This window comes from Heloderma suspectum, chromosome 16, assembly GCF_057233095.1.
Source record: "Heloderma suspectum isolate Gila_16-S chromosome 16, 16-S_ref, whole genome shotgun sequence".
NCBI classification, from domain to species: Eukaryota; Metazoa; Chordata; class Lepidosauria; order Squamata; family Helodermatidae; genus Heloderma; species Heloderma suspectum.
The window spans coordinates 15201268-15224808 of NC_139473.1; the positions used below are offsets into that span (position 1 = coordinate 15201268).

Here is a 23541-nt window from a genome sequence, read left to right on the forward strand (position 1 = left end):
CAGCTAATAAAATACTTACGGTTGTTCATTACAAGTCCAGGGAATGGTCTGTGGGAAAACAAAGAACACAACATTTCAGTGCTAAGGGGTCCTTAGATAACCCTAGAATTCCAGACTACTTGGGATGTCATAACTTAAGAGTCACATATGAACCCTGTTAACTATGATCTCGATGTGTATCATTTTCTTCTACTTTTACGATACACTCTTAACGGATGAAAGCATGCACAGAGCCACAGATTAATACCAACAGTGCAATTCCTAAATCACCCGACAAGGTAGTTTTGCACATCCAAAAAAAAATAAAAAAATGGATTCCATTTGTTTTTGAACTCTCCCACCTTCTGTCCAATTCCCAGTTTTATCGTATTTGGTATATCCTGAACTTTACTAACTCAGTAGCTGATTATTGGCATGTTTCTCCCCCCACCCCCCTCAAATTCTGCTACTGTCTTCCTAGTGGAAACCAGAACAGGCTTCCAATAACCTTGACTGCTAGTGAAGACTCTCCCATGATCCCTAACATAGCCACTGGTGAAACCTCAAGTAATATCTCTTATCCCTTTACTAATGTCTTTCCAAATTGGTTCCACCCCATGCAGAGGGGGTGGGGGAACAAAAAAACATTTTGGTTACGTGCTCTCCAGCTTGGGTTATAAGAATCCTTACAGATGGGAACAACTCTTGAAGGCATCATACCATAAATTAGCCGCTTTTCCAAATTTGCACTGCTTAAAGCAGCTCAGAAACAAGGGCCTCAGAATTTGAACATCCAAGGGAAGTGAGTTCCACGGTCATGAGGCAGCAACAGAGAATGCCTCTCTCCATGTCCTTGGACAAGCCTCGCTTGTATGATGGCATCATTCTAGAGCACATTCTTGGTTGACCTTTCAACGCCATAGTAGGGGCACAGGGAAGAAGGCACTCTCTTAGGTTTGCTGGACCCAGGCCATTAAGAACTTTGTAGGATAAAGCCAGCAGCATAAATAGTGCCTAAAGAAGCCAGCCTAGATGCAGAAGCAATGGCATAATGTGTTTCCAAAGGCCCAACCCCACTGGAAGGTAGGGCACAGTGTAGGCCAGCCAGTGACCACCCAGATGTTCCTGGGATACTCCTAAGCACGGCAAGATAGTGAGTCACCCCGTTTCCTCCTAGCACCTAAGTAAGGAGAGACATACTGTGTCTAAACACGAGCCCGGTGCACATGGGGCATTTCGGGAGCACTGTAGAGCTCAGAAGAGGGTGCAGGCTCTCTTGGTCACAGACACTGGTTGACGCTGAAAAACAGTGGCACCTTTTCCCAACATTGTCTTCAGTGCAAGTCCAATCCATCACATGGGACCACAATAATATGGAGTAACAGAGGTCTTCTCCAGTAGACAGCTAGAAAATCAAGGTTATACTGGACACAGTTGAAAGCCACATACCTAATGACAGTAAATTTAATAAACTCTGCTGAATCCAAAATTTTCCTCATGGAACTGATTTCAAGATAGCTGGGAGCTTTGAAAGACACACCAGGGGGCATCCCATCCACCACCACGCAGCCAGGATTGACGGTGATTTTTCGGTATGGGACTTTCACAGGACACCCCATGCCAATGGCTTCCCCTAATGAGAGAGAATTGGAAGTGAAACTAAGACTATAGTAGATAGTTCTGAGTTGAGTTATGTTCACTGCCATGATGTTCTGCCATAAAGAACGCATGGCTGCCTTGAAATATTACAAAGCGGCACAGTTAGGAATACTATAAAAACAGCATCGACTTCAAATGAGGGATTTTTTGTTTAACTTTCTGCAACATGCTTCTCAGTCAAAAATGCTCCCAGAAAGGCCTACTCAGTAATCCAAGACAGCCCCTGTTGAGTGGGGAGGCTATCAAAGGATGGCCATTCTCTTCCCATTAACCATGCACTTTTCAATGAAGTGGAACAAAATATGGAACCTGAAGAGGTGGGGAAGAAGTGCTTTGTTCAATTAATGCGTCCGATCAATGAATACAATGAGTACAATTAATGAGTAACTTATTTACTCACTATATTTATAAGACCACCTTTCTGCTGTAACAGCTTACAATAAAACAGAAAAATTAGGTGCTAGATTGGTGTGCATGGGCACATGTCTTGCACACCCCTTGTTCCAATTTCCCAAACCATACAAGAGCTGCTGTGCTGCTTCTGTTGTTCTGCATAGGACTGTTTTTTTTCACTCAGGGTTCAGAAATTGGCATCTTGCATACAGGGTGCAACTAACTGGCTTTTCTATGTTGGAAAAATTAAATTACCAAACTTCCGACTGAACAGGTCATTCACTTGTTCTCTCAGCTGTCGGGCCTTCTCTACTTTGGAAGTTCTCTCGTCATCATCTGTAAAATGGGAAGAAACAAGAACTAAATTGTATTTGTGATCGACTTGGAACATTACATAAGAACTTGTTTAAAGCCAGCAAACCTCATTTAACCAGGCTTACACCTAATTATTTAAAGGTTGGCTGCCCTCACTCATCTGTGCTGCTCCTCCCCAGCCCTGACATGATGGTGAACACATATCTGGTCAAATCTCTTGGCTCTAAAACCTGTTAGCTCTTTGTGGCTTGAAGGAGGGAGGAGGAAGAACCTTGGCCAGGTATGTGCTCAAAGAGCAGGGGTCCCCAACCTTTTTGGACCCGTGGGCACATTGGGGAATTTGAGAAACCACCACAGAGCATTATTTGAGAAACCACCACAGAGAAAATTGGGGAATTTCTGGGCACCACCACAAAATACCTAATAAATGGATTGCACCTGTCATGTCTATGCAACTTGGGCTGCGTCTTATTCAGCAAAAACATTTCCTTCATGTCTATTAGACACCACAATGTCTCTTTAATAAGGTATTATTATTGTCTAATTCAGCTAATTGTTGACCATGCAATACAGCTAACGCTTCTTTTAAACATATGTCTTGGCAATGTCCAGTAGTTGCTTCTTGAGCCGGGGGGCGGTATTATACAGATAAATTTTGTACTGGAACAGTCTTTAATACTCACTGATGTACACACTCTTTTAATTTATTTACCTACTTCATGGAAATTAAGAAACAGTCAGCATAAATGGATTCTCAGCACCCTTTTGACAGTGGAAAGACTAATATTACAACGCTGTAAACGTAAGCACTCACCTCCTATAATGCAATGGATTGAGGACCTTACAACACTTTCAATATTTGAATGGGTGGTGTATAGACAACCACCTTCAAATGGATACTTATTTGGATATTTGGTCTGCTTTTGTTGAAGCCTATGTATAATTGTTATAAAGTTGTATGCATTTCATACGAATCAATGTATGTCTATTAAAAAAACCAAGACTTTAAAAAATGTTTTTGGGTACCCACAGGCATAGCAGTTGCTCTTGCTGCTAAAGTCGTCTTTGTGCCATGGTGGGAGGTGGGCTTCCACCCTGCTCCTGCTGTTGCTTGGGAGGGAAGCTCTCCCCATTCCGCTCAAGTGAATGGGGAAATCACTCCATTCATTTGCACAGAGACAACAGCCTTGCGGGTGACTCAGCAGGGCCTTGCGGGTGTGGTGGCTCCCCGCTGTGGGTCCCAATCTTAAGAGAACGAACGAAAGAGCACACTGCAGAAAGACTTAGTGCTTGTCCAGGGCGCCACTGTATTGTCTATGAATTCTCGTGGCGATTCAGCAGTAAGAAAAAATGCCACGTTTCTGCTTCAAAACAAGGCGTGTGAGGAATTGTGCTCCAGATGCTCTGGGCATGATTTTGCATTAAAACAAGCAATGCACTCCCCATGCACTTTGTTTTAAGCAGAAAACGCAGTTTTTTTCTTACCGCTGCCACACACCACCAACATGGTGTAATGGCCCCAGGAGTGTAACCAGGTCACCTGAAGTTTTAGAGGGACCTAGAGATCCATAATACTTGGCTTAGGTTCATTATAAGTGCAATTTCCTTGCTAGTGGACCTCTGAGCATGTGAGATGAGTCAAAGGTTGATAGCACGGCCTCAGCACATTCCATGCTAACGAAGGCTAGTATCTTATCAGGGCCTGGGATGTGCCTGAGAAGTGAGGCCATGTTTATGCCGAGCTACAGGTGTCTGTGGTGGGAAAGTTCTAACTGTTTTCCTTCTGAACAAGCACGGTTAGCCTATGCTGGGAAAGTTGGAGAATTAATGCTTGCTGCTGTCATGCTGCCTCACTGCTAACATGTATGGTATAAAACCCATTGTACCCCTTGGTCCTGGGTTCAGAGAAGCTGTCTGATCCAACCACTGGGTACGCCTGTGTGCTGTAAGTACTCAATAAGGTCTCCTTGTAAGCAAACCTGGGTCTGGCTTATCACTATCTTGGCATCTCTAAATCAAGAGGCCTTCTGCAGGGGCAATACACGTGGTCACAACGCAGTGGTGCCAATTTGGGGGCAGCAAGAGCCACAAAAAAAGACCAGGGGGTCACAGACTGCCTGCGTGTTGCCCTGCCCTAGCGTGCACAAACAGAAACAATTTCCAGCAAGTCCCAGACCCATGTCCTCCCCGCTCCTTACCCCATGCGGCACAAGAGTTCGAAAGCTTTTGCTTCTGGTTAACTGTGTTTTGGGGTGGTGTCTGGAGCAACAAACTATAGTTAACATCAACTAGGGTTACTATGAAGCATGCTAACTTCCATGGCTTCTGAAGATGGTTTGCTGAAGCTGACCACTGTTAATGCTAATCAGAATTCCAAGTCTGACTGAAATAGCGAACTGTAGTTAACTGAAAGGAGAGGCGACACTTCCAAATGCCTGGCCACATGGGAGGGGAGCGTGAAGCTCACTGCAGCTCATTCCTGCTCATGCACATGGCATGAAGCTCTGGCTCAGTACAACGGGCCAGTGCATTCCAGTGGGCAGTGAACTGGATGGGCAAGCAAGGCCAAGTATCAAAACCTGCAGCTGGGCAAGTTGCTTTCGGTTCCCGTTCCACCTATAAAATAATGATTGCCCTTGCAGATTTAAGTTCTTCTGGGAAATGAAAATAAGGAACACAGAGCTTTGTCTAAAATCATAGCAAATTTAATGTACAAAATGAGGCCCTATTAATACAAAGGATGTCTGTTTCTTATTTAGTTTCAAAAGATTTACAGGAAATTTGTTTCATAAATACCCCTAATATATAAGAAAAGGCCAGGAACTTAAATTGGGGTCTTAAAAAAAGAATAAATATTTGACAGATGAGTTAGAAAACATCAGAAGTATTTGGGGAAACAAAAATATTAAACTGTGGGGAAAGGTTCACTTTTTTTTAGTTAAAGACTATTAAAACACACAGGAGGAAAAAGCTGGGCAGAGTACCTGGTATGGTCACTTGAATGATGTTAAGATCTTCCACTCCAGCAGCGGTGTTCACCACTGGGTCAGGCACAGTTACAGTGTTTATTACTGTGTTAGACAGACTGGTTCTTCCTTACAAAACACATGAATTCAGAGCATTACCACCAAAATTTCTCAAATAATCCCCAAATCTTGTTCCATATTACAATGACTACACAGTGAAAAAGTATAAAGAACAAATAAGACTGAACCCAAATTTGAACACACTAAGTAGTTTTAAGAGCTAACTGAAGGACAGCAGTTGGCACCATCCACACATACCTAGAGCTAAACATTTCTTAGCTATGGAAGTTTCCCGAATTGAGGCTCCGCACAGTCGCAGAGCCCATGTGTGTGATACACAGAGACCACAAATAAGAAGGCAAGTAACTTCCCCAAGAGAGACTCAAATGACAACATATGCTGTATGACCTCTCTGAGTTTTCAGAGCCCTCTGATGTCATAGCACTCTTGCAGGGTGGAGAGGTGGAGAGACAAAATACTGAATGGCAGCTAGCCAGAGATGTGGAATAGGAATGGAGATGAGGAGAGCAGAACACCAGTAGTGTGGCCTCTGTGGCTCTTGCCACTTCTTTGCAGTTGCAAAAAACAACAACCCTGGAACAAGAGTTTGAGATAATCATATTGGTCAGGCACAGAGAGGTTCAGTGCAAACTTCCCAGCTTTACTGTAAACCTGCTTTTAGACAGACAGAAGAGCAGGAGAGACAGGAACACCGAAATATGAAACAGCTGGAAAATGTGTTGATACAATATGGTAACCAAAAAGCCCTTTCGAAGCTGGGATGCGTCCATATTATGAGGCACAAAATCCTACGGTCATGGCTGAAATTTTCCTTTGGCAAAGCTTCTCCAGAACATGCAGACTATTTTATGGCACTCCCCAGAACTATTCCCTATTTCTGATCAGTCGTCATTTTTATGAAGCAACAGAACTGGTGCCATCTAGGACTGAATTAAGAGGTGAAACTCACTTTGAGGACTTGGAACAGCAGTGGCGCTTTCTTTAATTGCAGCCTCGAACATCTCCGGCCTGCAGAGGAACAGTGAAGTTTTGACATAAGAATATAAAGAAGTGAGATCAATAAGTAAACACAGCTGCAGTTTCATTTCCCCGCAAGACCCAAAGAAATTACAAACTGGTCAATGGGTGGAGTACCCCAAGTGATCGTGGAGGAGAAAGCACCACCCTCATCATCCCAAAGCACACAGTCCTGCTTGCTCCAAATTTCACTCAGCTTGTTTAATACCCCTCCTCTAAACCTTCTCCCCCTTCAGAGCAGCTCAAAAACTTTACGCAACCCTCCAGCCAAAGATTAACTAAGCGAGCCGATTAAGCGTTCTAAGTGCATCCTAAACCAAGATGTTTAAACATATCTTCCTTCAAATGTTGTTCACAGAGGCAGTCTTGTTGGTCCTTTGGAAACAACATTCCACAACTCCCCGTGATAACCGGGGAAGCCAGGATGGACTCTAGAAGAAAATAAGAACCTTAAAAATGGCATATCGAAGAAATAAAGACATAAGGAGGTCCATCTAGTCCAGCGCTTTGTTTCCACACACGCGCCCCTAGAAAGCATGAAAGCAGCAACCTGCTCCTGTCATTTGCCACCCACCAGCATCTGGGATATGCAGGTACACTCCCTTTGAACATGGCTCAACAGTTCCAGTCAGTTATCCTCCATAAATCTTTGCTTTACCGCAATTGTTTTCTACTGTAGCACACACCTCCATAAAAGGAGTTCTCCACACCCACACACATTAGAAGAGGCAGAAACTCCTCACTCCTCTTGAGCAGACTCAAGAACCATCCATTAGAACACTGCAAGTGGCTATATGTTCTTTGCATCCAATTTATTTATTTTATCTGACAGTGCCATGGATAAATGAGCCAACGCCTTATTTTTCACTCGGGGTCCCTGGAGGTCTCTCAGCTCATATAGCTCCAAACCCACCCATTTAAATTCCCTTGGCCTGCTACTCATTGCTCCAGGATAAACACGAGTGCTCTCAGCTCAATACCTGCTTTTGTTTTGCCTTTATTCTTCTTCTGGGCAAAACAGAGTTACTGAATAAATTTTATCTACAAAATATATTGGAAAAAATGGATGTATCTCTGAGGCCAACTGGCCTCAGAAATGTGATGTGGTTATGCTAAAGTAAGTCCTAAATTTAGATGAATTCTTGGTAAATTTATCAAAGACAATTAAAAATGTGATTATAGAAATTAGTGCAGAGCAGGGATGGGCAACCTGCAGTCCTATTGCACCCCTTGGGAGAAAAAAAGGTTCCCCGTCCCAGTTTAAAAGCTGCCACAGACAACTGCATAATATGCAGTTCTATTCATGGCACAGTTATAAAAACTAACCAGGGCTTTTGTTAAGCTTTCCTTGATTGACTTGCCACGGCCCAATTTCAGACAACACAAGTGGCGAATTTGGACTAAAAATCCAAGAAGTGCCTGTGTATTTGCACCGTTCAGTCACTTAGCGGCAATCCTCTGCATGTTTAGACAGAGAAAAGGCCTACAACTCCCAGCATGCCCCAGTCAGCATGGCTGGCTGGGGCATGCTGGGAGTTGTAGGCCTTTTCTCTGTCTAAACATGCAGAGGATTGCACCCTTAAAGATGTCAGCCATTACATGCTGTATGGCATTCACTGTACTTAGTAATTACCGACAAGAGTGTTTTCCAATATCCTAGTTGGACTCTCCAACCAATTACTTTAAGTTCTGCTTTCAGTTATTGGGTAAACCAAAGAACCCAAGGTCACTTTGTTTCTGTCTGTAACTCAGAAATTTATTCAGAAGTTAGTACAGCTATATTTGGTGCCATTATGCAACCTTATTTTTTGTCTCAGAGTTTGTGACAATGATTCTTTATTGGCTGATTTTTACATACAGCTTGTTCAGCTGGAATCTTTACTTTATGGAGGACCTACAATTATGACTAAAATACTTGTATTAATTCATTATTCTTCTGAATGTTTGGAACAGCTTTGCCAGGCTTACGGAGGCCTACCATGGGTCTCGGTAATCCTAATAAAAAACACAGCCTTGTTTTCTCGGATAGGAGAATCCAGCATCTGGCTGGGCTGAACTCTGTATTCATCTAAGCTGTGCAGAGAGGCCACTCATGTGGTACGCATTACATGTGGCTTACTTTTTAATGATAAATTTTATCTTAGCTTTGTTTCGGAGGATCTTTTCCAATCTTGGAATGCCAAATGTAGATGGGCGGCGGAATGGCACTCCCTCGGGAAGGCCTTCAACGTAGAAATCTTCAGGGTAAGACTCAAAGAGCGCAAAAGGGACTTTCACAGGCTCCGTCAGTCCAAGAGCTTCCCCTAAAACAAAACGTATCTTAAAATGTTTGAGGGGATTATCCTTCGCTGCATTTATTTTTCACACTTGTATTCTAACGTTTGTTAGGGCTGAGCCAAAACAGGGAGAGAAGGCTGTTTTGTGGCACAGATCACCCACCACAAAAATCCCCCTATTTCAACAACAACTGGGGTTGCACAGAAGAGGGTTAAAATAGTCACATCCTTTAAAGTGCAGCAGCCACTTTAAAAGGAGGCAGTTGGTACCAATATGCACAGTGTAATACTTTATTGTTGGGATCATGATTTTGCAACAAATGGTGTGCTTTTTTTTCCTTTTAAGAAAACTTTGCTTCCTCTGAAATTTCACCTTTTGCAAAAAAACCCACAACCCTCAAAATTTTTGCTCGGCCCTAATGTTCATTAGTAGGTTGCAAATGAATATTAGAAATTAATATTAAGAATCTCCAGATGTTATCCACATGCTGCTATACGGGGATGGGGGGGTGTCACTGCAAAAGCTTCACCACTTTTCATTCACACCAATGAATCAAACTATTGCTGCAAAAAAAGGCGGGGGGGGGGGGACCAAATCAGAATGATCAAATCCTGCTGTATTCTTGAAGTGTCAGTCTCTCCGTAATACTAGTTATAAAGTCCTTGGAGGGCAAGGTAGCATCACTTAGTACTTTAGATAGTACTGGAGTCAAAACAAGACTTTGGAATTGTTGTTACAGTACTTATAGCCCTAGTTCTCACTGATGTGTTCAATCTTTGCCTTGGATATACCACTTCAGACTGCAGATGGAAGCTCATGACTAAATGCTCCCTCATAGGGAAAGAAAACCATGTACACAGAAAATGAGTATGTCACTCTAGCCTAGCCTTCCCCCTGATGCACTAATTTTCTATGTGCATATAGAGTTACCAACTACAATTGCTGAGGCTATCTGAGGGAGAAGACCAGTCCATCCCTGATGCCTACATACAGCTCCAGCTGAGAGCCTCCATCCCTCCAGCTACCAACAGCCACTGCTGAGGTCATCGTAGGGAGAAGAAGCAACAGCCCTTCCATTATGGTTAGATCCATCTCCATGTCCAGCTGAACTTTGTAACTAAAAACTTGTGCCTGAGTTTGCTTTTCCCCACCTTAACCTTTTTATATTGTAAGCCTGAGGGCAGGAACTGTCTTACTATTAATCTTGATAAGCCGTTTTAAGCCTTTTTTGGCTGAAGAGTGGGGTTAAAATGCTTTATTAAACAAATCAATAAAATATGTTTTCTTAAATGGGAGAGCATTGTATCACATGAGCTGTCACCTCCAATATGAAGTGATGCAGCTAGACATAGATTTACTATAGTAGTGAGAACAAGGACACAGAAATATGAATACATCAGATTATTGCATGGAACATATAGATTTGAAATGCTAGTACTGTCTGGTTAGGTTGGCTGGCTGGCACAAGGAACGGTGCATTCTTAGTAATGGTGGCCTTGTTATGGAAATCTCTCCATTGAGAGCAGGGTTCCCCAACCTTTTGGGTCAGTGGGCACATCTGGAATCTTGAGCGTGTTGTGGGTGCTCTCACAAGATGGCTGTCATGGGGGCACCTTGCCCATTTATAAAATGGCTGCCATGGTGGGCACAGCTGGTCACAGAATGCTCATTTCCCAGACGCTAAACTGGCGAGACTAAAAGAAAAGTAACTTACGCAAGAACCAAAGTATAAGGCAGAAGTAGGTTCCGAGCTCAAAATCTCTCTTTTGAATCCCAGTTAAAGTAACATAGTTTTAATTAAAACAAATCTTAAGAAATAAAATACAAGTCAGGAAGGGCAGGGAGCGAATGAAATAAAACTGAAATAAATGAGGTCGCCAGCAAAAACAAAAGGATAGACCGGGGGGGGGGGGGGAATAAGTTTTGACCTCAGCAAGTTCTGCCTTCCCTCAGGAAGAGGCGAACTAACTGAAGAGATTCCTTATGAGGCTGCCACAATGGGGGTTGAAGCAGAACTGAGGGAATAGGTGGGAATGTGCGAGGAGCACGTGCACTGAATGGTGGGGGAAGGTTCCCACCAAAAAATTCTCAGTTATAGAAGGTTCCCAATCGAGGCTCCGTGCAAGCACAGAGCGCATATGTGTAATGCACAGAGACCACAAAGAAGAACTTACTGTTACAGCAAGCATTTGGGGAAGTGGAAATTTTATTCCAGATTTAACTGATACTTCACTGGGAACTCTTGTTATTTTGGTGATAAAGTTCTCCTTTAAAGTGCTAAAAAAGTATATTTTAAGAGGTTCAGTATGCTTACCACATTTCTCATTAAAAAGGTTTTCAACTTTTTGTTTCAGGTCGGTAATCTTGGCATTCCAGGCCTCTGTCAAAAGATCAAAAGGGTAAAATGATTATTTGTACCCTGTCCCACCACCACCTTGCTTCAGAGTGTTCTAGGCAACTTTCTTTCTTTCTTTCTTTCTTTCTTTCTTTCTTTCTTTCTTTCTTTCTTTCTTTCTTTCTACTGAAGTTCCAAGTGCTGCATTCTTTATAGGCATATATTTCTTAAGTAATTAAGTATGCAATCCTATGCATATTTAGGCAGAAAAAAGTCCTACAACTCCCAGCATTCCCCAGCCAGCCATCATGGCTGGGGAATGACAGTAGCTATAGGACCTTTTTCTTCCTAAACATGCATGCGATTGTACTCTAAATCCCTAAAAAGAATTGCAAAACAAAAAAGAGGACATAACTGCTTAGATGACATGTGGATACTCTGTTTTACTGACCAAGCTGAGGAAGTGTAAATACATCATCTAATTAGAAAATCTAACTGAATTCGTTTCAATTAACAAACAAAAACATTCTTAGCTTTCATTTTTAGTGGGCTAAATCGTAAAGCAGGGAAATAAGGAATCAAACATTGGGTAGACCACATATTTATCAATCCACGCTGAAATGTTAAAATTAAATTAACCTGCTGGGCAAGTTTTATTTTTCAATGAAACCACATAACCACATGCTCCATTTATAACTTGACAGTTTTATACTATGGCAACAACTTATAAACAAATGACAGGACTTAACATGTGCCGACGTTCAGAGACCATTTTAGTTTCCTATAAGAAGACCTTCCCATTATTATTTTTTAAGAGCTTGAGAGACCAAGCTCTGAAAGTGACGAACAAAATTCTCTTATTCAGAGACCAAAAAAGTTTTGCGCTATCCAATGAATACAGATTGAGGACATAGGCATGAAAAGCCTGTGTTCAAAACCCAGCAACGGGGAACCTATTGGGTAACCTCTAGCATGGCACTCTTCCAGGTTCAGTTTCCTATATGCAAAAGGAAACATAGTGATGACTGCAGCATGACTGTGAAGTAATTTGCACATTTGAACCGCAACATACATAAACAAAGCTGTAAAAGATACTCGCTGAAACTGAAATGCAAGCATATAACAATGCCAGCCCACCCAGTGCGGGAAGGGAACAGAGGGGCCCCACTCTTGCTCACTCAACACCTCAGATGTCATCTGAGAAGAGAATTGGTGTGGTCTTGTTCACAATGACATGTATCTCTTCTTTTATGGTGCCCTGTCCCACCACTCCTTCACTTCAGAGACCCATCTAGACAACTGACTTTCTTTAGAATCAATTTAAAGCAAGAATCTAAGCTCCCCAAGCTGGATGAGGAACTATTAGACAGTAGCACCGCCAAATGTCCTTAGTATTATGCTGGGTAGCTGGGTTTTATTTGGGCCATCCCATAAGGCTGACTGGTGTCAGGATCGGACCAAAGCTCCATGATGTGGTTTCGGACTTTGATTCCAATTCGGAGGCAGAGCTAGAAGACGCCCAGCCAAGACATGGAGCAGGGAGGAAATTCCCCAAGTCTACCCCAAGAGTCAGGGATGAATCGTCCCTGGGGCTTATCCAACAGGAGGGCCAGGTTCAGAGACGATCATCCCCCACCCCACCCGATCATTCCCCCCCCACTTTGTGAGAGGGAGAGGAAGCACCAAAACTAATAGACACCAGAGTTCTGGGCAGAGTTAAGTGAGCGGAGCTGAGAGGAGGTGGCTGGTGGTCCGGCCAGACTGGTTGCCTGTCAGAGGTTGGAGTTGACCGGCAACTGCCTTGCTTTGTTTAGCTAATTAGGCGTAATGCAAAAGGTGTGAAGAGGTGTTATTGACTGAATAAAGGTTTTGTGGATTGCACAGGGAGTCTGTTGCCTCACTACTCAGCAGGGGGCTTAGCAATCTCTGACAATTAGCAAGAGACTGAGACAGACATTAACATTGAACTTCATGCAATGTATAATTTATGGAATTTGCTGCCACCAAGATGTGGCAATGGCTAATAGCGTGGATGGTTTTAAAAAGGGATCAGACAAATCCATACCATAGGAGAGTATATCAATGGCAGATGGCTGTATGGAACCTGCAGGTTCAGAGGCAGTATGACACCAAATACCAGTTGCTGGGAAACACCAGCAAGAGAGGGCTATTGCTCTTGTGGGCTTCCCACAGGCATCTGGTTAGCCTCTGTGGGAAACAGGATGCTGAACAAGAAAGGCCTTTGATATGATCCAGCCAGGCACTTCTCATATTCTTATGGCTTACAGCAGCTTTCCCCAACCTGGTGCCCTCCAGACTACGTATCCCACCATCCTCACCCAGCATGGCCAAACGATGATGGTTCAGTAGTCCAACACATCTACAGGGCACCAAGCTGGGGAAGCTAACCTGGAGTCCGAGGTATTGAAATTACTCTTTACTGGGGTTGAGAGAAGGTGAGCCAGGAATAGTAGCTGTGTAACTGGAGGAGAGGAAGCATAGTACTCTCCCACACAAATCAAAATGGGGGCCAAAATTTATGTGACATTAATTGCATGAATGCAATGAACGTGCATGTTTTTCATTATGTAGATAGACGCCGCAGGTATCCGTGAACATCCTCAGGACAGTGGGTGGTGGGGAGCTTAATTCTCTCTTTCCCTACCATGGTGCTGACAAAAAGGGACTCTCTGAAGCTATTTGCATTTCAGGATCAAGGCAGAGAAAGGCTAGGTTCACACAGAATGTTAACCCACCATAAGTTATGATGTTGTCTGAAGGCAGTGTGTTTTCCATAGGGTGGCTTGTTAACCATGCGGTGTGGCTTATTTTTCTCGAACAAGCCACCTTAAGAACCCATGGCTTGTTGCTGGGTTGTTCAGGGTGGTTAACAGGCCACACTGCATGGTTAACAAATAAAAGGCTGGATGTGCCTGACCGGGTCAGCCCTGGTTAGTACTTGGATGGGAGACTGCCTGGGAATCAGGCTTCCTGCACTGAGCAGGGGGTTGGACTGGATGGTCTTGTAGGCCCCTTCCAACCCTATGATTCTATGAAAAAGCACTGTGTTCAGACAACACAATAACCCATGGTTCAACAACAACAACCCACACTGGGTGGGTTAACATGCTATGTGAACCCAGCTGATGGCTGCTCAGAGTTACCCACAGCAGGAACAAAATCTGCATGTTAACTGCAAACAATTAATGTCAGACTTACTTTGGGCCTGATTGTAGCTCCTGGTTGTAGGAACCCTGCCCTGCAAGTCCAGCACTTTTTGAACAACCGCTGCTATGCCATAGGCACACAGTAAAAGCGGAAAGCAACGATCACCCAAAAGGAAGAAAACAGAAACAAAAGTGTGGCCAATGCCCAAGGAAAGGATGAGGGGAACCAAACACATTCCCGAATGAGAAAAACAAGGGTCAGCATTAGGAGAACCCACTGTGTATTCAAGATTCTGCTCCTGCGGCAGTCAGAAGGAAGTGGAGAAGAAAGGCACACATTCCTCCTGAAGCCTGTGCAGCCTTAAAGCTCCCACTGAGGGGAGGGGCTACAAGCACCAGTACCCTGGTTAAAGCTCTAGAATGTTTCAAGGTCTGGTTCTACACAGCCACAGAACCCGTATCCGGGACTGTAGAGAGACCACTAACAATAACAGGCATTGAGTGTTTCAGGAGTGTTCCGAAAGCTTTACGTACATTGACTTGTAATCCTTACAGCCCACCATAAGTTAGGTCAGCATATTCCTATATTGCATGTGGGAGGTTTGATGCTGAGAACAACCGTGGTTTGCCTAAAGCCACCCAATGAGTTCACAGTAGAGATTCAAAACCACGCACTTCTTGATTCATCTCCCTCTTCGTCACTACTCTACACCAGATCTCAGGAATAAAACAAATCAGGAATAATTGCTGGGGGTGAAGTGGCATGTAATTTGGGAGGGGTCAGTTTTCTTCCGTAACAATTTCAACCAGAACTTACCAAAAGAAAACTCTCTTCCTCTTGGCTTAAACCCCACATTCGATCCATTGGTTTGAGGATTCGTTCTGACTTCTGGGGTTGTTGTCTTATTAGCAAGACCTGTGTTAGAACACACCAAATACATCCCATGTCATCGGTGAGTGGGGCAACTGTAACAGCAATGAACTGGTAAAGCTCTGTGCTCGAAGTTCATAGTGTATACATAGAATAGTATCATAGAATAGTAGGGTTGGAAGGGGCCTACAAGGCCATCGAGTCCAACCCCCAATAAATACGTAGGGATAGAATTTCCAGTGCTACTTTAAAAACTCAGTCCTGCACAGAACTAGTGTCATCTGAGCATGATGCATAGGGCACAAGGTACCCTGGAAAATTATATGCTGTGAGTTTGGAAGCAGCAGGATCTATTTTTCAGATGGAAAAAAACTCAATTGATAACTTGTACAATTCAGACAACTTATTCTCGAACGAATGTATTTAGGAAATTCCATACCTTCATCCACAGTAACTTCAATCTCTGGAACTTTGGAGTTGCTTACAGGACTTCGTGCAGAGTTTGAGCTGTTTGGACTCTGGGATCCTACAAAAGGAGTCACACGGTTTACTGTTTTTATATCCAGGCTGCTTCAGGGGCATTAGAAACAATCCACCATAGAAAGCCCCTTGCGTGAAGCAGATTGTTAGGCAGTCTATTGGCAGAAATGTGTTATGTCTGAGTGTCTGTGACACTCAAATCCAAAGGTTTTAAATACAAGCATGACACAGACTGGAGACAGGGGGCAAGGGTGTTCCTGCCCTGGCAGAGAGTAAGACTGGATGGCCTTCTGGTCCTTTCTACAGTTCAGAAAGACTTTGCATTTTATGAAGCCCTATATCAGCCTTTTCCAGCTGGGCACCCGCCCTCCAGTTATTTTGGGACTTCAACACCCATAAGCCCCAGCCAGCATAGTCAATGGGCAAGAATGCTTGGAGCTGTACTCCAAACCATCTGGAGGGCACCAGGATGGGGAATGCTGCTCTAAGCTGAGCTGGAATTCACATCTGTTACATTCTCTTTAAAAGCTGGTGTGTTTATGTATTCACAAGTTGATCTTTTCCCGATGACTCTCAAAACAACTGTTCAGTTATTTCAATGCTAGTCATTATTTCAAATTATTCATAACAATTATAAAGCTGTGGAGATACTGTGCACCCTGCCTGGTGTCACTATTAGAACAAACTACCTGGATCTTGGTTTTATCTTGAGCAGACAATTATGGTCAGAATTTACTAGGTTTCCAGGACAACAGTATGATTCTGGAATTCTCCCTCTGACAGATTAATACCATCTTTACTCAGGCTGAGTAGCATTTCTCCTGCTTCCATTAGAACAGGGGAAAGAGGGACACATTTATAAACCCCTATATGTATACACTTGTTTCAGAAAGTGTCCTCTCTCCAATAAGCCAGCAATCTTAAATCACAGGGGTAAGGAGGAAAAAAAAACTATAAGAGACAGAAACAGCATATAAGGGAAAGTTGCGAGGACACCTACTGGATTTCAGTTGCCTTGCTTTCAAAGCTGTGAAGGACTGTCCACCATAAATGAAGAAAACTTAACATCTCTTCTCTCTCCAAGTAGCACATTTTTCTTAGGGAGCAATCCTATGGCTACTAGACAGCAGCTTGATGGCCGTAGGATAACGTGTTATCTGGGAACCGACCTCCCGCAACTTCTGCGCTGCCTGAACAGGCCCGTCCTCCACATTCGCCAGAGGAGTGCAGAGCAGCCAAAAAGGGGCATGGCTGGGGGTGTTCCAGGGAGGGCAGAAATGCCTGTATGACACATCCAATGTGTCATACAGCAGCCTCCTTCCCCACTCTGCCCTCCCATGGTTAGACCCTCCGTGCTTCTCCTGTCCTGCTTTGGATAGATGGTTGCCGCCGAGTTCGGAGACAGCCACCTATCTGGATAGGATTGCGCCCTTAGTCACTTACCTGAAGTATTCACTTTGCTAGCTAATCCAGGAGGCAAATAAGAGGTGACAAGCTCTGGCCTATAAATTAGAAAACATGTTTTTTATTAAAGCACTACTATAACAATGAAAGTATAATAAACATGTGGAGCCTTAACAGCTCTATTTGTATTGGGGGCGGGGGGAATCTCCATTAAGTGTGGGGGTGTTGTTTTTGCAAAGGACTTAGGGTTTCCATAACAGTTCTCTTTTCGTTAGAATTAAGGAGGGGGAAACCATCAGAGATGTTGCTTTTTAATCAGCACATACCCATGTCTTAAGATCTGGTTCAATATCATTAAATGAGAGATGTTTTCCAGAGACACAAATGGCATCTTTTAAGTAGCACAAATCTACACAATGCCTCATCGACCCACCTTTATGTACATTCCAGCTCTTTGTGCTCTTAAAGAGATCTCACCTACCATTTTCTAATGAGGGAGGCCAGGCCCAAGGAGGAGGGTCCAATTGTTATGGTGCTTCTGGCAAAAGTGGAACTGATAACCACTGATTTCAACCTTCCGTTACACACTGCAGTCATATTGACAAATTTGAAATCAGAGTTCGTTAAGAAGAGAAAAGCTGTTCTTGGCATCCCCTATGAAAGTGGCTACTAACATCAGTGTTTCACTCCATTTAGTATGTATGCAAGCTTGCTTCAAGTTTCCCTGAGCCTCTACAGTGAAAATAAGACCCATCGAGTCATTTAAAAGTAGTACCAAAAATAGCCAAATATCAAAAACCCTGTTGAGTAAAGAGTCAAGCCTAAAGTAGTCACTACAGAAAGGATTTCTAGTGTTACTAGCAAAACAAGTTAAAAGAACAGAAGTTGAGTGAAATGTTCCACATTAAGGTGAATTTGTCTAATTGCATCCTATATCCCAGCCAGGATAAAGATGAATTCTAAAAGAAGCCACCAAATAATTGCTTAAAAAGTAAAGAGATTAAACTACAGCTTACTTCTTTACAATAAATTTGATTTTTCCACTTCCACGGACAATCCTTTCCAGGCGCGGGATTCCAAACCATGTGGGACTTCGAAAGGGGATGCCTTCAGGCAAGCCTTCTACATACAAATGCTCAGGGTTTGACTCGAATACAGGATAAGGAACCTTCACTGCTTCACTGAGACCTAGTGCTTGTCCTGGAAAGAAGATGGCAAATTTGCAGGAACTCAGTGGAACATTTGAGATCAAGTTCCTGCCTTAAAGGCTAGTTACACCAAACTTATCTATCCAACTTTCCTAAAGGCTTTCTGACAATGATTAAATTTAGGTTTTATTTTTAAAATGTCTAGTCTTGAAACTATTTCTGGAAATCAAAGCACAGGCATATTTTTAAAGTTACAAAAAGTTGGGGTTCAACAACTTTATAGTCCTAGATCAAAAGAATCACCTAGCTTTTACTGCCTCGGTGACGTTTGTGGAAAGACAATATATAAATGTTAATAATAAATAAATAAATAAATAAATAAATAAATAAAAGTTATCTTGCGCATCTCAATGCAGAGTCTTTTATGGATTGTCAGCTCTTAGGGTAGGGATGGGCAACTAGCAGACCAAAGTCTAACTCTACATTTCTATTGTATGTTTTAGGGGCTGCTCACCTGGTCACATACACAGGATGGCAACCTAGTTTGGAGTCTCATGACTGATTTCTTCCTTTCTGCCACTGCCTCAGGAATGGTGGTACATTAGGCCTGCGCAAGATTAGTCCCCCTGGGTAAATTTCAAATACCCTTTCTTTGCAGGCCTTTCCCCCTTTTTTGTAGTAACATCCAAGCCCACCAAAAGCCTACTGGAATCAACTGTAGCCAGCCTCAAAAGAAACATGAGACACTGCATTTGCTCAGAGTAACTGCAGTAAAAAACCAACAGGAGCACAATCTCATGGAGAATCTAGTATTGACTTGTACACAGATTCACCCACAGTCTTCCCAAAAATAAACAACGCAGCTAGCCAAAATATTGTAACAGAGAAACAGTGCGTTTTATACTTCTATGGTATTTTCACCAAGCAACAGTACTACCACGCAAATATCCAACGGCTGACTTACCAAATTTCAGATTAAATATCTCTTCTACTTGCTTCCTCAGTTTTGTGATTCTGACGTTCCAATCTTCTTTGACTGGAGATTTTTTTTTTTTTTTTTTAAAAACAGGATACAATTTAAACTTTTACCACTAAATGGGCAAATATGGCATTAATAACAATGTGAGTTATCAAATCAAATGTGCGTCCTACAGATCTGTATGTATATTGCCAATGAACAGTAACTGAGCTGATATGAATCAATATCCTTAGGAAAGTATGATATGCATTGACTTTTTAAAACAGTTTGATATTAGTCTTACATTCTTTTCCCAAACAGGATTTCACGCATTTTAATTCCCATACTTTAACACACAGTCTAAATGATTTAAACATCCTCCTCCTTATTAACATACTAAACTTACAAAAATATTGTTTAGGACTCTCTAACAATATGGCCCTCTAGAGACATCACGGTTAAATGGAAGCTTTTAACTGGGTTAGAATGATGTCTGAAACAAAAAGCAATGATTTGCAATGAGCAGACGAACTAGAATTCGACATCATGGTTTGAAGTGGGGTTTGAGTAAGGATGGTGGAGAATTCCGCCACGGATTTCAGTGAGGCCAAATGTACTGGCATTCGGCCCCCTGAAACCCGTGGCGGAATGGCCTCCCACCCCCTGCAGAATCCCCCCCGGGGCCGAAGCTTACCTGGGGCAGATGTTCCGCTGGCGGCGACAGCTGGTCTCTTGGCCAGCTGCTGCGGCTGCCATTTGCGTCCTGCCAGGCTGCCGTGACAGGCTACGTAAGTATTTACGTAGCCTACCATGGCAAAGAGCAGGGGCGCAAATGGTGGCCGCTACACCGTTTGCGCTGCTGCTCTTTCTGTGATAGGCTACGTAAGTATTTACGTAGCCTATCACGGTAAAGACAGCCACGCAAATACTTACGTAGCCGATCACGGCAGCCTGGCAGGACACAAATGGCAGCTGCCATTTGCGACCACGCCAGCCGGCCGTGGCCGGAACTCCGGCTGCGGATGGCCCTGGCTGGCGGCTCCGTGGAGCCGCAGCAGAGCAGAGCCGGCCCAGGGAGGATTCCGGGGGGAGGGACGGAGTGCCTCCCCCCCACCGTGAATCAAAGCTGCGAAAAGGTAAGTGACTTTCGTACATCCCTAGTTTTGAGACTATACTCTGGCATGATGTCTGAACTGATGAACCAGTTATGGCTGTTGCTCTCCTTCACCTAGCGATTGGAGTGCCAAGCAGACAGAAAATGAAAGCAAACAAGCCATAACTGGCTTATATGCTTGGAAACTCAGTTCATGATTTGGGTTCTAAAATACAATAAGAACAACCAGCGTTTGGTGTGATGTTTGAACTGAGCCACTGTACACGTGGCAACTTACCTGGATTGATTTTTCTCATTTCTCATGCCATATTTTCATTACAGCAAAAATAAAGATGTGTTCAGGTATGCTTAACTCATCTTTAGCTGTGATAATGCAGACAACAGAATTGTACTGCATTCTTGCTCAACCTCAATAGACATATTTTGAGCCTGAAAATGGTCAGGAATCCCATTTAGACAACTTGCATGGTAATAAAGACATGTTTGTTAAGAATAAACAACCTTCATTTTTAGGTTTCTGAAAGATTTTAAAGCTATCTTTGCCTTATTTATCCCACACACACTTTTTAATTTTTTGTAGAATTCATTTAAGTGTTTCTTTTCCAAATATATTGTATGTACTGAAAAATAAAGCCAATTCTTGGCAAGACATTTACCACAAAATGCAAAAAAAGATTGTCCTAGTATCTGGATTGGGTTTTGCCTCCTGCACCTTCAAATACTTGCCAGACTGCAGCTAATTTTGTCCCACAGTATTTAATCAGAGCAACTGAGCTCATCCTGGGTTCCATTTTTTCACTACACTAGAGTATACCAAAAAAGATGGAACCCAGACTTTTATATGTACACAATTATTTGAATAGCGAGTCAGCGGCCAATCTGGTGAGGACTGTCAGGCCTAGGTGTGTTCTTGGAAGTCATGCCAGGATCGCGACAAATGAAAGCACATGAAAAGCTCAATGCGTTCTTTTATCTCAGAGAGAAACCAGCAAATATTGAGGTTCCAAAAGCTCACATTCCATCTCTATGTATAAAGTAGGTTGAATAGATTGAGAAAGGGGCAAAGAATGTTTATGCACATGGGGTGATGGTTATGCTATCAGTCTTTAGACACTTCAGAAGCATCTATCTTACCAGGCATGTTTGTTCTTGGTTGAGTAACCTCTGTGGGAGTGATCGTTAGTAGTTCTGGCCTATAATTTTAAAAATAAGAAATATTAACAGATAGTGGTAGCGTGGTGGTCCTTTACTGCCTCTTCCCTGAAATGTCTAACCTGAAATACACATTCATATGTTCTGCACTATGAAACCAACTCTGAAACCAACTCATCAAGTAGCAACTCAAAGCAATGATCTTCAAAATGCAAAATAGAACAGGATCAGCCTAGTATGGAAGTTCCACAGGCCCATTTTAAATGCAAAAAAGCAATAACTAAGATGGTGAAATGCATATGGATAGGTACTTGTCTGATGATCATTTGTTTTTAGAACATGGTACCATCTAAACTGGGAGTGGGCAATATCTGGCCCTCTAGATGTTTTGGCCTGGACCTCCCATCAACCTAATGGTAAGGGATGATGTGAGCTGTAGGCCAAAACTTCTGGAGGGCCCTAAGTTGCCCAGTCCTGACTTAAAGTCAAGTTTGTTTGTTTTAAACATCAGAAACTGTCCTACAGTCCTACAGTGTAGCAATCCAGAGATGATTTTGTAACATCAGAGAGAGAGAAAGAGAGAGAGAGAGACCGACCCTGAGGAACTGTTCTGATCTAAGCATCAGTTCAAAGGTAAAGCAGATTTTTTCTAGCAGAGACAAGGTGCTAGAACAATTAAAAACAGAAAGTTACTGGCATTATCCAGTGGACATTCTATTGCCAAAAAAATAAGAGGACACTGTGGCTTATTAGAAGCAAATTCTTATGGAGTTAGCTCTAGTCTCTAGTATATATCAAGTTAAACTTTTTAAAGCTGGAATTGTATTTTTGGCATGGACAAGTTTGACCTCAAAATATTGAAATGCAAAGAAAGTTGACCTTACTTTTTTATTACAAATTTTATCCTGTTGCCCACTTGAAGAATTTTCTCCAGCCGAGGAATTCCATACCAGGACGGACTCCGAAATGGAATGTTCTCTGGCAGACCCTCCACGTAAAGATCGGTGGGGTGCGCCTCAAATTTCTGATAAGGGACTGCCTTCGGTTCAGTGCTCCCCAATGCCTCAGCTGTTAGAGAAGGGAGCCAGACAACTTGTAAGTTCACAGCAGGAGCAAGATTCACACCAGGAACTTCCTGATTAGAGTGGAGTCCCTTAGCCACTATCTACGAGCGACACTGCTGTGCTGGCTGCCAATTTCTCTCTCTTTTTTGAGAATCTTCTTTGGGATTCGTTTCTGGTAGGCTCTCAAGCCTAATGAAGAATCTTCAGTGACATCAGCCTGCCTGCAGTAAGGCAGGAAGTCTGGGGCTTGGGGGAAGCCCCCACCTCCTCCAAAACCAGTTCTGGGCCCTCCCTGAACTAGCTGATCTCCTTTCCACTCAACGAGAGAAAACAGGCAATTGGGAGGGGACTTCTGCCTTGTGCATCCCTTTGGCTGTTAAAAATCCCCCTGCCCCCCCCCCCGCTTTTCTCTATGTAACAGGGACAGATCCGTGTTGAACCACTTGGATCTGACCCGATCAGATGCATCTCAGCCCCTGAGAATGCCCTCTTGATTAGTCCACGTTTGTTCCTGGTTCAAACAACAAGAGCAAGCTGAAAGGTATTCTTTACCTTCTTTGCCACAATCGGGAAACCAATGGCCTAGTTCACACATAATGATAAATCCTGGTTCAATTAACCATTGTTTGTTGAATTGTGGGTTGTTATGTGCCAACGTGGAGCTATGGGCTGTTGACCATAAACAACCCATGAAGGGAAGCCATGGTTTGTTGTTGAGTTGTGAACTGTGGGTGTTTAAACCAGGGGTTGTGATTGACTGGGTTCGTATGACACGACAGCCCACTGTGGGTGACAAGCCGTGTCATGCGAACCCGGACTGATTCTTGCAGGGTGGTTTGTGCATGGGCAACAAGCCACCCTAACACCCCATGGCTTGTTTTAGGGGTTGTACTCACGATGGCTTGGCATGTCATCTGAACCTGGCAATGCCAACCTATTGTGAGTTGCGGGCACTGCCAAGCAAGCCGCTTGGCAAGAGTGCCAGAAACCCCTCTCACCCAGGCTGCCAAGGGTACCCCTAAGGGTATATTCCACATTTCAAACCTGATCGATCCCCTTTCCTCAATTTAACAGCTGTCAGTGTGTGCAAATTACCCACTGACAGGTTGGGGAAATGGAACCAAATCACACCCTTAGCACAGTTCTGAAGTGTGGAACTTA

General features: G+C 43.2%; 1 protein-coding gene across 7 annotated transcripts in view; it reads right to left on the minus strand.

The window, feature by feature from the left end:
• Window positions 1-23541, minus strand: part of GTF2I (general transcription factor IIi) — a 78821-nt gene that overhangs the window by 4393 nt on the left and 50887 nt on the right. For all 7 annotated transcript variants that reach the window (XM_084822594.1, XM_084822591.1, XM_084822590.1 and 4 more), the window contains 14 exons: window positions 22201-22384; window positions 21299-21357; window positions 19057-19128; window positions 17961-18144; window positions 16984-17042; window positions 15500-15586; window positions 15007-15105; window positions 11002-11067; window positions 8530-8713; window positions 6343-6401; window positions 5331-5441; window positions 2287-2367; window positions 1429-1612; window positions 20-48 (listed from right to left, as the gene is read on the minus strand). In XM_084822594.1, coding sequence (XP_084678720.1) covers window positions 20-48; window positions 1429-1612; window positions 2287-2367; window positions 5331-5441; window positions 6343-6401; window positions 8530-8713; window positions 11002-11067; window positions 15007-15105; window positions 15500-15586; window positions 16984-17042; window positions 17961-18144; window positions 19057-19128; window positions 21299-21357; window positions 22201-22384 — 1458 coding nt within the window. The remainder of the gene's footprint in view (window positions 1-19; window positions 49-1428; window positions 1613-2286; window positions 2368-5330; window positions 5442-6342; window positions 6402-8529; window positions 8714-11001; window positions 11068-15006; window positions 15106-15499; window positions 15587-16983; window positions 17043-17960; window positions 18145-19056; window positions 19129-21298; window positions 21358-22200; window positions 22385-23541) is intronic.